Raw genomic sequence first — 17,488 nt, 5'->3', positions numbered from 1 at the left:
CCAAATAGCAACATACACAAAAATAATGAAGCTTTAGTTTGTAGTCAAAACGTGCAATAAAAATAAACAACACACATCGTCAACAGGGACGCTCACGATAATTGTTTTTTTACCCTTCTATCTGGCAACAAAACTGACACCTTTTTACAAGGAGTCATGTTTGCATAGACCGCAATACCTGCAGTCATAATACAAACAAAAGAACATAACTCTGATGATGTGCACTGTCCTTGAAGTTGATTGGTCCACACCCGAGACAGCTTTCCTTAGAGCCTAGTCTCACATGGGTTGGACCTGATGACGCCAAAAGGCGCACTGTAAAAAGGTGTCAGTTTTGTTGCCAGATAGAAGGGTAAAAAACAATTATCATATTTTTACTGGCAAATGAGGTTCCCATAGGGACGCTCACCTCGTTGAGGATTCGCTCTGCAAAGGCTTCTTCTGCTGCTGCTCACTCGTGCGCATTCCTCTCGACTGCGGGTGGAGGCGTGGCTATGACATAACAGAGGTGACGTCACTACAGCGAGGCTCCGCCCCCACGCGCTTGGCGGGCGCACCACGTGGTGCAGTGCGGGTGGTGTGCGTCACCGGAAACAGCAGAGCCCTCTGTTCGACATTAAACATTTGCCCCCTCGCTTTGTGCTGTCTTTGATGTCGCCGTTACTGCGGCGAGGACTGAAGCCTGGCATATACCTAGGCCTCAGGCTTCATACTGTTTCGTAGTTATTTTTTGTTTAATAGGAATTATTAACTTGCATTTCATTAATTACATTTCAAGCGTATAAACACCATCCCATTGGTTTATTTACTTTTAAATTCAGGTTTTTTATTAAGAGTTTTTGGTCTGTAGTTATATTTAAGTGAGTGAGGTGGTTTTACTAAGTGTGAATTTGAGTTCCATGTAAATTATTATTGTGTAAAGGATTTGTCTGTGTGCACCTATCCTGGCAGTGGTAATATGGGCTTTTTATGATTAAGTTGTTAATGAGATTGTTTATTTGTGTGTGTCTGTTATCTATGTCTGTGTCAGGTTACATATCTATGTTTGTAGCTGTGTGTATTTGTTAATTTATGATGGGTGGTGATGATGCTGTTTCTTGATAATGGATGGTGGTGATGATGATGGGTGGTGATTATGAAGGGTGGTAATGATGATGGTTGGTGATGATAATGTGTAGTGATTATGATGGGTGGTAGTAATGATCATGGGTGGTGGTAATGATTGGTGAGGTTATGATGATGGGTGGTGATGATGATGGGTTGTGATTATGGGTGTTGATGATGATGGATGATTGGTGGTGGTTATGATGAATGTTGGTTGTGATGGTTGGGTGGTGGTGGTGACGATGGTTGGTGATGGTGAGTTGATAGTGATAATGATGATTGGTGATGATAATGGGTGTTGATGCTGATGATTATGGGTGGTGATGAGTAAATGAGCCACCACCCAATACATAACAGCAACAGAAGTAACTAAAGCAGCACCAATAACAGCAGCGACAACAGCATCAGCAACAACACATTTTGAGGGCGACGCAACTACTTCTGATTCTGCTGTTTCTGCTGCTCGACTATTTGTAGCCAGGTCTCGCGGGACCATCCCACACGTCTTCGGAAATGAATGCGATGATGATGTCTGAGCTGAAAATTAAGTGACTAAACGTTACTTTGTTTAACCATAACTGTGTGTAGGTTAGTATCTGGGGGCTCAGCGAATACTACTCGTGAAATAACTCGTACTCTTTTATGACCGACTTTGTACTAATTTTGGTTGATGGAGACGAATACTGGATTAAACATGCACCTCTTAACCCCTGCCTCGCATTTACGACTAACAATTTGCATTTACACAAAACATACAGTCAAGCACAGTAAAATGCTAATACGACAATATTGTTATTCTAGGAATTTGAATTCGATTCCAACCCTGCACCCCCACAGTTAGCATATCCAACCCCCGGGTCGATTGAACGTAAGCTTTCTTTTATATGAGCAGATTGCCATTATAATACTTTTAATGAGATTCGAATACCGTATCCATGAATCGCCTAAATATGAACATGTTTCATTAAACCCGCCACCACCCACACACCCAATTAGTAAGGTTTGTCCCGTGAACAGGACATGCTAATTCGTTACTAGTCCAGCACAATGGTGTGTTGGAGAGCCAAACCACAACATATACAATCTGAGTACGACGTTTCGCCAGTAATTACAACAATCTTCATTAGCCGACGGCCAGTTTTGTGGAGAAGTGCTCCTGTTTCGTTCCGTAAATAGAGAGGTAGATGTGATGACAAAACGTGTGTGCTCTTCTTGCGCGAAGTGGGGGAGGGGGGTGTTAATGGATATATATATGGCTATGGGTACCCATTGCAGTTTGGGTTATTTATACGGTAATCAACGTACATTATACACTAGCAGTCGCCGCCCGCTTCGCGGGCGGTGTGTATGTGCTTGGTTGGTGGGGAGTTGAAAGTGGCTGGACACAATAGACATGTTTTGGTGATTGTTTTATGTTTATTTTTGTGAGTTTATATGTATTTTAATGAGACGCTCAATCGACAATATTAAAGAATGCAACTTATTTAAATATAGAATACAACTTATTCAAATATCTGGCGATAGACGATATTCTTCGTGTATAATCCGTCTTCCTCCTCGTCGTGAGGTCCCTCAATAAGCACCTTGATGTTGGATCTTGCCGTGACTCGCGATAGTGTCACGTACAGTTGGCCGTGCGAGAAGCATGGCGTTGGTAGATATAATCGCAGGTTGTGAACAGTTTGCCCTTGCGCCTTGTTGATGGTCATCGCGAATGCTGGGACAATGGGGAACTGTTTGCGCCGAAGTCGAAATGGGAAGTCCTTCGTGTCGTCGTCGCTGATGAAGATGATCCGAGGGATCAACACCTCCTCACAGTTATGGGTTCCTGTCATGATAGTCGCACGAATGACGTGTGGCTTCATTTCCACGATGCGAAGCCGTGTTCCGTTGCACAGGCCAGCGTCCAGGTTCAAGTTGCGCATCATCATCACTGGGATGCCTTTGTTGAGGATCAACTTGTGTGGCGGAACCCCGTTGATGTTCACCGAGTTGAGGAGCTCTGTCTCAAAGAATGCTGACCCTGCTCTCTCGTCGTCCTCAACCGAATCTGTAGACAGGTACACTTGTGGAGCTTCTCTGAGGCGATCCGCGACAGCCTCATTCACTCGCTGCACAGCGGCGTTGGTCGGCGTCAGAATAGTGCGGCGAGCGAAGTAGTCGCTCGTTGCCACCGTAGGGTAATTCAATTCATTTGCACTGTACATGGCATCGACAATCCTCTTCAACCCGAGTGAAACGGGCAGATGATTGCCGTCCTCATCTCCGTCGATGTCTGGGTCGTATTGAGGATTGTCGATCACCATGGCACGCGGAATCTTGATGCAATCCGGACCGAGGTCTGGATCAACTTCATGCCTACCCTCTCCGACTTTCAAAAGAAAATCTGAAAAGGCAGCAAGTTCTGCGGCTGATTCTTTGTTCTCTGCACACTGGACTCTCATCTTCACAGTCAGATGAACTTGCTTGATGTGGGACCACAGGTCGGACGACTTGAAACACGCATCCACAGTATCAGCTGGTGTTCCTTTCTTGACAACTGGAAGAATCTGTCGAAAGTCACCGGACAGGAGAACCACTTTGCCTCCAAACGGTTCATACAGATTGTCCAAAATATCGCGAAGCGTGCGATCCACCGCTTCAAACGCAAACCGGTGCGTCATTGGGGCTTCATCCCAAACGATAAGACTTGCCTCCTTGATAAATGCTTTGAGCTTGGACTGTTTTCGAATGAAGCATGTGGATATGTTCGTCGGTTTCAACGGGATCTTGAACGTGGAATGTGCGGTAGGGCCGCCTGGAAGCAGCAGCGAGGCAATGCCGCTGGAAGCAACAGTAATCGCAATCTTGCCTTGAAGACGTATCTTCGCCAGCACATGGTTGAGCAGCGTGGACTTCCCCGTGCCGCCCGGACCATCGATGAAGAACAGCTTTTGATCGGGTTGACTGTCTTCGACTGAGCCAACAATTTCGTCGTAGATTTCTGTCTGGTTCGTGTTGAGTCTGTCAGCATCTTCTACGATGTCTTGTAGCTCGTTTTTATCATATCCTTCCAATTCGAGGCAGATATGGTTCTTCGCAAGCAGCGAGTCCAAGACCAAGTGTGGGTACTCGGAAAGCTGCGGGAGGTCGTCAAAGTCCGACAGAGCCATCCCACCTGCCGTGAGGAACTCGTGGAGGCTGTGAAGGGTCTTGAACTTTACCATTTGTTCTTTGTTGGTCAGCTCGCGGTACTGGTACTCGTAATCGCGAGCCAATTCGTCGTAGAATTTATCCCAGAGATCCTTCGTATCTGCTGGCATGGAATACAGCAGAATCGTAGCGAAGAGTTGACGAAGCTGGTACGGCATCTGAAAGAGCGAGGCTTCTTCCAGACACGCAACCCATTCGCGATCGCTCTCAAGGTAGCCTGCTTGCATTTGATCAACTCTGATATTGTATACTCTCACATGTTAAGCTCTATCATAGTGAAACATAATAGTATAACCTATGAACTACAACCTATCCATTGTAACGCTGTAAAATAATATTACCTATTGGGTTTCACTCCCTCGTCGAGAAGGCCGCTCTCTTCCTTTTCTAAAGTTACATGCTAATTTCTCTGCATTCACTTTAAATCGAGGACAAAGTTTTTCCATTTATTCAAAATAAGCGCACAATTACACACTGAGATGCACAATGGGCACATTACTCTTCGGTATAGACATGCGGATTGTACCTTCCAAAATTAACAATCGAATGCAAATATCCTGAAAGACAAAGGATTGGATCCTAGGGGGGGAGTTATAAGGCGGCTCAGAAGCAGAGCTCAATGCCATTTCGAGAGGGAACTTGATGAGGTTGGACGCTCGACTCGTCGCTCTGCTGATCGCCCTTCAACCGCGAGACAACGCAGCCTGGCGAGCACAATTGCTGTGTCGACAGTTAGGCGACTTTGCGTCGGGAGAGTTCGTGGCGACATCTTCAGACGGGTTCCAGACATCGATATACCGTGAATCTCCAAGTAGGTGTCTATTTTCACGGATAAACTCTTAAACGTGTTCGTCGTCAAATTAGCGGGATTTTTTTGCGTCTCGGTTAGACGCGAGTGTCGTTCTTGTTTTAGCAGTTAACAAAATCCAAAACTCAACGCTCAACATCCTTGCGGCCGATAGCGAACTTTTGACTCGATAACACCGCTGCTGTTACTACGCTCACATGGAGCAGAGACGCTTTCCACAGCCCCACGTACACGGAGACAAGAAGCCATTCAATTGCTCTGTGTGTGGTAAGTCCTTTTCACGGCAATCACATCTTCAGAGCCACCAGAGAACACACACGGGTGAGAAGCCATTCCAGTGCCCTGTGTGTGGGAAGGCATTTGCACAATCGTCAACTCTTCAAACTCATCAGAGAACGCACACGGGCGAGAAGCCATTCCTGTGCCCTGTGTGTGGGAAGACATTTGCGAAGTCATCACATCTTCAGAGTCATCAGAGAACACACACGGGTGAGAAGCCATTCCTGTGCCCTGTGTGTGGTAAGGCATTTGCCCTGTGTGTGGTAAGGCATTTGCACACTCGTCAACTCTTCAAGACCATCAGAGAACACACACGGGCGAGAAGCCATTCCTGTGCTCTGTGTGTGGGGAGGCCTTTACACACTCATCAAACATGAACAGGCATCAGAAGGTCCACAATGATAGGAAACTGAAATCAAAAGCTGAAATTCAAGGTGCTGCAATGAGTCCTGAAGAGGTTTCCACCTTCGATCCCATGCAGTTGGATCCCGAGAGATGGCTGGATGTAATGGAGTGGCTCGAGAGTCAACCAGAGAGCTCGGGGTGACTGAAAAAATATTATGTCATGTTGTTATACCTATTAAGCCATATCGAGTACTTTTGTGTGTCATTTTGACCATTTTAGTTTTACAGTTTTTGTGAGAGCTTAATGGCGTGCCAGGTGGTCGTTTGTAATGTTATCGGATTACTTGCCGAAGTGGTGTGATGAGCACTGGTTGTGAGAGGGTTCAATTGTAGTCGTTAAGTGTTCCTGTTGAGCTAAAGATGGAATGCGTCTGGAGGTATATCTTTACTCAACATTTTAAAGTTTTTTTCAAGTATATAGCTTTTTTTGGTTGGTATTAATCGACTTTAGATATACGATTTAAGGATGTACATTGATGACGCGTTCGTTGGATATATGGCCTTGACTTCAACATAGATGCACAGTGAACCAATGTGGTGAACTAATAAGGAAATCATGGGGAATGATACTTTAACGCTTTGGTATTCCTGGAACAGAAATGGTTTGCATTGTACTGGAAATGTGTGAACATAGGACATAATAAATATTCCCTTCGAGTTTTGACGTAAAAATGATTGCAGATGAATAAAAACGTATTTTTAACAAATGTTTGTCCGTTCTTTATTTTATAATGTTCCTAGCAAAAACATGTTAAGAGAATTTCAGGTGGAGGATCTCCGTCACACAAGTGTGCCCTGAACTGGCATCATCTTGGCTGTCTACCCGATTAACACGTGTTCCTTGAGGGGAAAGTTCCCCGTGGTTAATCGTTCATCAACGTACCAGTCTCTAATCCCGAAGTATGTCGGGGATAAACTGTACTCTATAACATGTAAACTGTAATACTATAAACGATAACACTAAACATTAAATGATTGTAAACTAGTGTTTTAATTTAGAACCATATAAACGGAGGTAAGGTATTAGAATATCATTATAAGCAATAGAATCACAGTGTGGTCTTATTATAATAGCACTTTGCTCATATGTATGTATAGTGTACGTGCAAGGATCGGATTAAAATCATTACAATTACACTACGGTCGTTATAGAATCACGATTTTCACTGCTGGATGAATGTTACATCTCAATGGTATTGAAGAGCAATAGACAGTTTTCTATTCATAAATAAACGCATAAACACATTATAAACACTAAACATTAAACGATTATAAACTAGTGTTTAAATTTAGAACCATATAAAACCACATAAACGCAGGTTCATTAGAAGTGTAAAGTAGTAACTCGGCAGGAGACGACTTCACGGGTAGCACACTCTTTATTTTCACCAACTTGTAGTTACACGGATGCCTAACACCCTACTTCGTTACACGGGTGACCAACACCCACTTAGCTACACGGGTGACGGACACCCACTCAGCTACGACTTCGTTACACGGGTGACCAACACCCACTTAGCTACACGGGTGACGGACACCCACTCAGCTACGACTTCGTTACACGGGTGACCAACACCCACTTAGCTACACGGGTGACGGACACCCACTCAGCTACGACTTCGTTACACGGGTGACTAACACCCACTCAGCTGTACTGACACGGGCTCTTACGCCCCGTTGCCGTCCGGGACACACCCAGCCGGGGTGCCCGTCTCGGCTCTGGGTACCACCGTCCCGACCCACACGGGCGTCGGACTACGGTCCCCCCAGTCTCGGCTCCGAGCCACACAGGGCCCCTATCTCCTCCACCCCGTCTTCGGTCTTCAACTGGTTAACACTGACCACGAGTGCTCTCGCGCGTCCCCCTTTATACCCCTCCTGCGGACGTCGCTGAGAGTACCCACTTATCTGACCAATCACTGCGCACTCGCTACGATCCTCTCTTCCCAGCTTGTGTGAGCGCGCCTCACCACCGGCGCGCGCGTCCATGCCACGCCCACACTGCGTTCCCAACCCCGCGCCCCGTGATCCCTCACTGCCGGCGCACGTCAATACCACCACTACATCACCCCCTACCACATAGCTCGCAGCCGACCCGGCTGCTAATAAACCATACAACACCCCTTCACTCCCATGTGTGCCCCGTAACATAACACAACATGAACACCGCAATCCGCAAAACCCAGCAACCGCCCCACCCGCAACAAGAACAACATGCACAATCCGGCGAGTGGCAACGATACTGTGTATGTGGAAAGAGTAACAATAAAAAAAAATTTCTTTAATCATTTTCTCTTCTTTTCTCTCCGACTCATGCAATGTCCCAATGTCCGAGCGTCCCTTGAACGGGACATTACCCCGGCAGAGGGGGGGAAGCCGGCAACGAAGTCGGGCTTTAACAAAAAAAGAATATATTTTTTTTTTTTTTCATGAAAAGTGTTGCGTCCTTGATCGAGTCCGCCTTGCCGGACCGTCGTACGGCACAGGACGCAGTTGGCCATCCGGCAGCGCCGGCAGTTCAGGGAGGCATGGGACAGGCATCGGGGCTCCGTGCGAGCCCCGGGGTTCCGGTTCCCGACGGTCAACAGCCGTCAGGTCCGAGACACCTGGGGGTGGGTCAGGTGGAGACACGTGAGGATCAGCCTGCGACACATCCCTCCCCGAGTCGACGGTCACATCCCACGCTCGGTCGTCACGGCACAACCCGGGGTCACGCGGCGCCGCGTAGGGTTTCAGTCGGGAGGGGTGCACGTACCAACGGCGTTTTCCCCATTTAATCTGTATACTCTGGGGTCGTGCAACCCGCACAATTTCCACCGGTCCCCTCCACGGTCTCAACAGTTTGGGGGACGTAGCCAACGGTGCGTGTGGACAATGCAGCCAGGCTTTATCGCCCGGTTCCCAATTGTGCGTACGCACCTTCCGTTCATGCAATCGCTCGTTCGCGATCTGCCGAGAGCGTGAATTCAATCTCGCAGCCTCTCGCGCCTCCCCCAATTTGGCGATGTTAAACTTAATGTGGTCTGCCAATTTAGATTTTGCACGTGGCTGTGAAATCCCCAGTTGGACGTCCATGGCCGGATCAGCCTCCCGCCCATACATCAGAAAAAATGGAGAAAACCCCGTCGCCGCATGGGGTGCCATCCGATAGGCCGCTAGTACCCCCGGTACCTGTAAGTCCCAATCCACCTGGTCGTCGCATACCTGTTGGCACAGCATAGACGTAATCGTCCTGTTCAGACGTTCAACCATACCGTCAGTCTGCGGGTGGTACGGGGAGGTACGTACTTTCTTCGTACCCAACAGGTCGCACACCTCGCGCAACAAAACACTCGAAAAGTTTTTCCCTTGATCCGTGAGCAAGCGTTCGGGGGCGCCTTTGTCCAAAACGTAACCTTGGACAAAGGCGTCCGCCACCGCCGCAGCCGACTGGTTGGCGAGTGGCCACGCCATGGGCCAGCGGGTGAAGTACTCTACGCCAACCAGCAGGAACTTATTTCCCCGAGGTGTGGTGGGAAAGGGCCCCAAGATGTCTAGCGCGACCAATTCGTTCGTGCGCGAAACTTGAATGGATTGAAGCGGTGGATTAGCCGCTATTGGTGGCGGTTTTCTTTTAGCGCACCCTACACACCCCTTAAGAATGTTCGCCACGTCACTGCCCATCCCAGGCCAATAGTAGTCTCGCTGAATGAGGGCGAGCGTTTTGTGAAACCCCAGGTGCATGAGTCGTTCATGGGCAGCCAGGACGACTTTACCCCGTACAGCAACCGGCACCACAAGCACGTGACGCCGGGACATGGAGTCCCACTTCATCAAGAGGCCCTGTCTGCACACCCAGGAACCGACCCGCGTTTCCCCGCCCTCGGGAACGTTAACCTTCCGACGTAGCGCGAGTAGGGAGCTGTCGGCCATTTGCAGACGGCCCCACTCGATGAGAGGCAATGCTAACAGCGAGTCCCTCCCCGTGGGGGCGTCGACCCCCGTCGTATCCGTGGCGGCTAGCACCACTTCCGCGGGAACATCGACAGAAGGTTTACACCGCGCCGATCCCAACTGACATGCGCATTCCGTACGCGTCGGCAACCGTGACAATGCATCCGCATTCGAGTGGCGCAACCCCTTGCGGTAAATCGTCGTGAATTGGTAGTCCTGAAGGACCTCCAACCATCGGGACAATTGGCCGGATGGCTGCGCCACCCGCATAGCGTATTGGAGAGCCGCATGGTCCGTGCGAACCGTAAAGTGACGGCCATACAGATACGGCCTGAATTGCTGTATAAAAAACACGATCGCCAGCAATTCACGCCGTGTCACACAGTAGCGTTGTTCCGCGGGGGACAGAACCCTGCTACCGTAGGCGACCACCCGTTCGACCCCCCCGACCACCTGTGAGAGCACTCCCCCGATACCCGTGTTACTGGCATCCGTGTCGAGCACAAACGGTTGCGTGAAATCGGGGTAACACAAGGGGGGAGCCTGCACCAAGGCGTCACGCAGGGAGCAGAACGCGGCCTCCTCCTCCGGCCCCCAGTGAAACCGCACCCCTTTAGCCGTCAAGGCGTGCAGGGGCCTGGCTATGGTGGCAAACTGTTTGACAAAACGACGGTAATAGGAGGCAAATCCTATGAAGCTGCGGACTTCAGTAACAGAGGTCGGTGTTGGCCATGAGCCGACGCATTCGTCTTAGCAGGGTCCGTCGAGATCCCCGAACGGCTAACGATATGGCCCAAATACCTGACCGATTCCCGAAGCAGAAAACATTTAGCCGGTTTAAATTTAAGCTTCGCGGAACGCATCCTGAGAAACACTGCCCTCAGTCGCTGGAGGTGCTCCTCAAAAGTTCGGCTGAAAACGATGATATCGTCGAGGTAAATCAAACAGGTGTCCCATTGAAGGCCTGACAAAACCAATTCCATGAGCCTCTGGAACGTGGCAGGAGCGGAATGTAAACCCATGGGCAATCGGTTGAACTCAAATAGGCCTCCCGGTGTCCGGAAAGCGGTTTTAGGTTTTGATTCGTCATCGAGGGGCAATTGCCAAAATCCCGAAAGCAAATCGAGCGTCGAAAAAAACTGTGCTCCTGCCAAGGCATCCAGCGACTCATCCATCCTGGGGAGCGGATACGCATCGGCCATTGATATTTTGTTTAGGCGGCGGAAATCAACACAGAACCGCAGGGATCCATCCTGTTTTTTAACCAAGACGATAGGAGCACCCCACGGACTGGAAGAGGGCGCAATGATGTCGGCCGCCAACATGTCATTTACTGCTGACTGCACATGCTCCTTCTCGGCTGGACTGAGCCGGAAGGGATTCTGTCGAATAGGGGCCGCATCCCCAGTCTCTATGTGGTGGCGCAACAGGTCTGTGCAGCCAATGTCGTACTTGTGCCTGCTAAACACGTCAGCGAACTCGAGCAGCAAGCCCCTCAATGCACCCCTCTGCACACTGGACAAGGTACTGGACCCGGCACACAACGAGTCCAACCACTCCGTCCCCTCCTCACTTTGGGGATGCGTATCGACATGCGAATCGGCGTGAGCAACGAGCTGTTCCTCGACGGGCAGCGGCGCGGCGTGAGCGAGCTACCGTTCCCTGCGTAATCACGGCCGGCCGCGACCCCGTATTCAGGACCACAACGAACGGCTCACTGTCCCCCCTCACCATGGTCTGGGCCACCGCTAAGTCGAGGTCCCCTTTAGCCCTGTTAGACGGCCCCAATAGAACTCCCTGCGCCCCCGCATCCGCCCCCAGGGGTTTCCTCAACCGAAGGGGTACCAACATTTGCGACCCCGGGGGCACCCGTACAGTCCGGGTTGCCAGCGCCTGCACCGTCGCACAAGCCGTGCGTATCTTATTTGGACTTTTCAAAAACTCAACCCGCCGACCCGATGGAAGCTCAATGCAGGCCTGGTCTATGAGAATTTTTATGGGCATCTTAGACAGAAAATCCGTGCCTAGTAAACAAGGAACGGCCAACGATGATGATACAAAAATAGGACCCGCCAATTTAATGTCGCCAATACAAATATTCGCCCGAATCTGGCCGATGATTCCCAAAGATCCCCCGTTTGCCGCGTAAAACGGTACGTCCACCGGCAGAAGTGGTCGACATTGTACGGGAAGAATATTATAAATCAGGTCCGAAATAATAGTGGCCGACGCACCCGTGTCCACGAGCACCCGGACCTCAACCCCGTCAATGTACCCCGTTACCACGGACGACCCGGCCGACGCAGCCACAATCCTGTGGGCTAATTCGGACCACTCGACTGCCTTCGGGCCGTACGCGGACCCCTCTCGCCGAACCGAACCCCCGGCGCCCATACCCGGTCCCCCCACCGCTAAGCGGCGACCCGAATGTGCCGTGCTTGTGGACCGAACGTGTGAGGTGCCGCGACTTGCCGGGTTCAGTTGGGATGTCTTGAGTCCCTGGGCGTCGTCCGGACGTGGTCCCGCGGTGCGTTGACGCGGGGCCCGGCATCCCGACGCGACGTGGCCCCGAAGGCCGCAGTTGTAGCAGACGACGAGGGACGTCGTGGGTTTCGGTTGCTCCAGCTTGCGGGAGGAGCGTGTGGGCGAACGACCGCCCGTTCTCCACTCCCCCGGCCTCGAACCCGCGAAGGCCTCCTCCCGAGGCACAGCAGGCTGAGGTCCGATGATCGTGGCGGCCGGTGCCCCGTTCTCCACCGATGCGCAGACGACCGTCGGCTTCCGCTGTAGGACCTCGTAAGCGTGGATACTCGTGGCAATCCCCAGGGAGCAGATGTCCATCTCGTCCGCCGTATTAATGGGAACTCCCAATCCGTGAGCCAGCGCCAGCAGCTGCTCCGTCACCATGGCGTCCTTCCCCTCCTTGTCCATACGGGGAAAAGCTGAATCTGCCAGGGCGAGCAGCGCCGTGCGATAGGCGAGCGTTGTTTCTCCAACCACCTTCCGCCGATCGTAGAACTGGTGGCGACAGGTCGAGGGCGGCCCGAACACCTTGGCCAACAGGTGCAGCGCGGCCTGGAGCGTGGAGCGGGACGACCTCGGGGCAGACGTGAAGGCCGCAAGCGCGTCGTCGTCGAGCATCGCTGGCAGCGCGCGCAGGGCAGTGGTGTCGGACCACCCCGACATTTCTTGATGCGCGATGAACCGTCGCTGGAAGGCTCCCCAGTCGCCCCCGTCCGCCTTGAACACCGACAGCGCGGGCAATCGTTGCTGGAGAACTCGATCGTCGTCGTCGTCGTTGGAGCGATTTTCCCGCGCGCCGCTGTGGTTGTAGAAAATGTCGGCTCCCTCTGCAGGCGCAAAATGGAGAGCTCCGGCGCTCGCCGATGACGCGGGCTGCGCTGTGTGGAGACCTCTGGCCACGTGGTGTCCTCGTTTCCCGCCAAGCGGAGTCGGGCCCTCAAAAATGGCGCCAACTCCCAAACTTTTGGCGCGAAACGCCGTATGGCGGGAACCCTCCAGCCGCGCCGCCTCTTCCAACCCCGCAGGCGTTCCTCCGGCCGCTGGAACGGAGATCTCCGCCAAGATTGCAGCGGCGGCGAGCAGCAACTCCGCCAGGCGGGAATGTGCGTCCTGCAGGCTGGTGTCGGAGGCGGGCGGAGCATCGGCCATTTCCGCGAAGTGCTGCATCGGCGGCAACTCCTCGTCCTCTCCTCCCGAGGGTGGTGTCACCGGTACGTCGTCGTCTCCCCGGTCTTGCACGTGGGAACGAGAAGTCTTCCTTGTGTCCATTTCTCCTTGAAGACAGGTTTACTTCTGACGCCAGTTGTAAAGTAGTAACTCGGCAGGAGACGACTTCACGGGTAGCACACTCTTTATTTTCACCAACTTGTAGTTACACGGATGCCTAACACCCTACTTCGTTACACGGGTGACCAACACCCACTTAGCTACACGGGTGACGGACACCCACTCAGCTACGACTTCGTTACACGGGTGACCAACACCCACTTAGCTACACGGGTGACGGACACCCACTCAGCTACGACTTCGTTACACGGGTGACCAACACCCACTTAGCTACACGGGTGACGGACACCCACTCAGCTACGACTTCGTTACACGGGTGACTAACACCCACTCAGCTGTACTGACACGGGCTCTTACGCCCCGTTGCCGTCCGGGACACACCCAGCCGGGGTGCCCGTCTCGGCTCTGGGTACCACCGTCCCGACCCACACGGGCGTCGGACTACGGTCCCCCCAGTCTCGGCTCCGAGCCACACAGGGCCCCTATCTCCTCCACCCCGTCTTCGGTCTTCAACTGGTTAACACTGACCACGAGTGCTCTCGCGCGTCCCCCTTTATACCCCTCCTGCGGACGTCGCTGAGAGTACCCACTTATCTGACCAATCACTGCGCACTCGCTACGATCCTCTCTTCCCAGCTTGTGTGAGCGCGCCTCACCACCGGCGCGCGCGTCCATGCCACGCCCACACTGCGTTCCCAACCCCGCGCCCCGTGATCCCTCACTGCCGGCGCACGTCAATACCACCACTACAGAAGCATTAGAATCGGTGTGGTCGTATTAGAATCACACTCTGTTCATATTATGTATGGTCTACGTGCAAGGATCGGATACAATTATTACAATTACAACATGGTCATATTACAATCACGATTTTCACTGCAAGATGAAGGTCTCATCTCAATGTCATCGAATCGCAAAAGACATAATATTTATATATAAATACACGCACAATCACATTATTATCTAACGAGCTTATGAATCGTTACAATTATTATAACAATCACAAAATGTACCAAAGCGAAATTCCCACTTAGGAAAACACCACTGTCACATGACGAATTCTCAAACTGCAACAAGTGACAGAACTCAAGAAAAAAAAAGCAAAAAAAAAAGAACAACAATGGACAAATCCTAAAACCAGACAACACACGCACGTTAGTAGCTGTTAGAAGAAGACAACACCTAGCACCTTCAACTATACACATCATACAGCCAACTCGTTAATGGGGCGGTATATGACAGCCTTCGCTGCTGTCGACGGGGCCAAGCAGGGAGTGTTTAACTCCAATGTTTCAGAATCCGTGTCATCACACGGCCACAGCGCCTTAGCCAAACTACATCTCCAGAACAAGGCAGCCTTCCCTATGCTGTGTATTTTAGCAGTATATTTACGGACACACATGAAGATAACAATTCGTCTAGAAAAGGCAGGCAACTTGTTCTACCAACACGATTTCAAATTTCTATCCGAAAGAAGTATGAGTTCATTCATGAGTAGTATTCACTAAGCACCGATGACACTAACCTACACACAGCTATGATTAAACAAGGTTAAACGTTAGTCGCTCATTCCAGCTCAGACATGATCATAGCAATTATTTCCAAATCCGTGTGGGGTCCCACGAGAACAGGGCACGTCTAAAAAATCTCAAATTGTAAACTCACATTGTATACTCTAACATTACAAACTCTAACAATATAACCTTCAAACTATGAGCTATACATTGTACCGCTTTAAAATAACACTACAAACTAGTGTTATAGTAAACTATAATGTTGTGAACTCTAACAATATAAGCTATGAGCGATACATTATAACGCTATAAGATAACATCATTAACTAGTATTATAGATTAGAACACCGTACATTGAAGTGTGATATTTAAATCTCATTCGAATTCTTAGCTTCACACCGTGGTCCTCTAAGAATCACACTATGCTCGTGAGTATGTAACATGTCTGTATGTAATATGGACGTGACAACCAAGGGTGGAATATGTGAAACGGAATGTGCAGGATCAGGATTGGATTACAATTATTTGCATAACACTTTGGTGGTATTAGGATCAAGCTGTCCACTGCTGGATGAATGTTCCATCTCAATGGCATCAAATAGCAATATTCAGTATGAATATGTTAAATAATCGCAAAAACCCAATACTAGCCCGTGAAATAATGAAACGTTACAATTGCAATAACTCCGGACTCAGACTGCAGATGGTTCTTTTATTTAGCCTTTAACGCGGCTTAGGACCCAGGTGTCACGATATAGCAACGATGACGACTAGACGGCAACCAGCCTCGACCCGAATCCCCGCCAACACAGCCCCGAACCTCGTTCCTCCCCCTCTCTCATTCTCGGCGTGAACCTCCGCCCACACTTGATCTCGCATTCCCTTCTCGAACTCTCTCTATCTTGTTGTCACCAATTGTCCCTTAGTTGATGCACTGTCTTTACATCACCCACCTCTATGACCTCTACCGCCATTGGCGGAGCAACTTGGGGGACATACCCGGTGGCACCTGTAGGCAATACAACCATGCCCTGTCCCCCACTGCCCATGGAAGCACGTGTTCCCGCCGCCTCGAGTTCTTTTCATTAGCGGCTTGCGCTCTGGTGGGGAAAGGTCCTCGTTATGAATCGTTTCGCAACGTTCAGGTCCAGAATACCGAAGTATACCGGGAATCACCTGTACTTAAAAAATATGTAAATTGATAACACTATAAACAATAACACTAAACATTAAACGACAAAAAAATTATCAACTGGTTTTATAATTTATAGCACCATAAACGGAGGAACGGTATTTAAATCTCATTAGAAGTATATAAAATCGCACTCTACACATATGTACGTAAATTATCTGTTCGATCTAACCGGGGGTCGAATATGTGAACTGTGGGGGGTACAGGGCAAGAATCGCATTCAAATTTTAGAATAACAATATGTCGTATTAGCATTTTACTGTGCTTGAATGTATGTTATGTGCAAATGCAAATCGTTAGTCGTAAATGCGAGGGAGGGATTACGACGTGCACGTTTAATTTAGTGTTAACATTTATTTTAGCATCATATTTAAGGACACTGTTGTTGATAAGAATTCGTCTGGACATGTCATGTGACTTGTTCTACTCGATCAACCAAAATTAGTACAATGTCGGTCATACAGGAGTGTGATTTCATTCATGAGTAGTATTCACACAGCCCTCATGACACTAACCTACCTAAAGTTATGGTTAAACAAAGTAATCTTGAGTGACTTAATTCTCAGCTCAGACATGATCATCGCAATCATTTCCAAAGACGTGTGGGGTCCTGCGAGAGCAGGTCCCGACTGCAAACAGCTGGGCAGCAGAATCGGAAGTAGCTGCGTCGCCCTCGAAATGTGATGTTGCTGCTGTTGTTGTCGCTGCTGTTGTTGCTGCTGTAGTTGCTTCTGTTGCTGTGATATACGCAGGGAAGTGGTGTTCCGTGATGGGATGACGCCTTTGATTAAAGCCTCTGATCAAACTCACCCGATTGACGCCCTTGATCGTCGCATTTGATCAACTCTGATATTGTAGACTCTCACATGTTAAGCTCTAACATACTACAACCTATCCATTGTAACGCTGTAAAAGAATATTACCTATTGGGTTTTATTCCCTCGTCGAGAAGGACGCTCTCTTCCTTTTCTAAAGTTACATGCTAATTTCTCACGTGAACATCACTAGCCCCGGCCACTTTTTTATGACCCGAGGTCTACACCCATTTCAAACCTTTTAAAACAGTCTGCTTCAGCAGCAGACCATGCTTTTACACATGACGGACGCTTGTGTTGCGCCTGAAACGTCGTGATTTATTTAATGCCTATGTGTCTTTTACTGAAAGAACCAAAGAGTATATAATATTATAAACTATGAACTAAAACCTATTCATTATAACTCCGTAAAATACTATTTATTGTTATAGTGTAT

At 49.7% G+C, this 17,488-nt stretch overlaps 2 protein-coding genes across 2 annotated transcripts in view; one reads left to right on the top strand and one right to left on the bottom strand.

Moving 5' to 3' along the window:
- The window catches only part of LOC133361273 (zinc finger protein OZF-like), a 282,249-nt gene that overhangs the window by 211,635 nt on the left and 53,126 nt on the right, over positions 1-17,488 (top strand). The gene's annotated exons all lie outside the window — the stretch shown is intronic.
- On the bottom strand, positions 8,056-13,846 carry LOC133361278 (uncharacterized). Its single transcript, XM_061580201.1, has 2 exons — positions 12,194-13,846; positions 8,056-8,394 (listed from the first exon to the last, which is right to left on the bottom strand). The coding sequence occupies exons 1-2, from the start codon at positions 13,511-13,513 to the stop codon at positions 8,380-8,382; spliced, it is 1,335 nt and encodes a 444-aa protein (XP_061436185.1). The 5' UTR covers positions 13,514-13,846; the 3' UTR covers positions 8,056-8,379.

This window comes from Lethenteron reissneri, chromosome 72 (assembly GCF_015708825.2).
Source record: "Lethenteron reissneri isolate LAM-NWPU_2019-01 chromosome 72, ASM1570882v1, whole genome shotgun sequence".
Lineage (NCBI taxonomy): Eukaryota > Metazoa > Chordata > Hyperoartia > Petromyzontiformes > Petromyzontidae > Lethenteron > Lethenteron reissneri.
The sequence above is the reverse complement of the archived record's forward strand: the minus strand, read 5'-3'. Positions and strand labels throughout refer to the sequence as shown.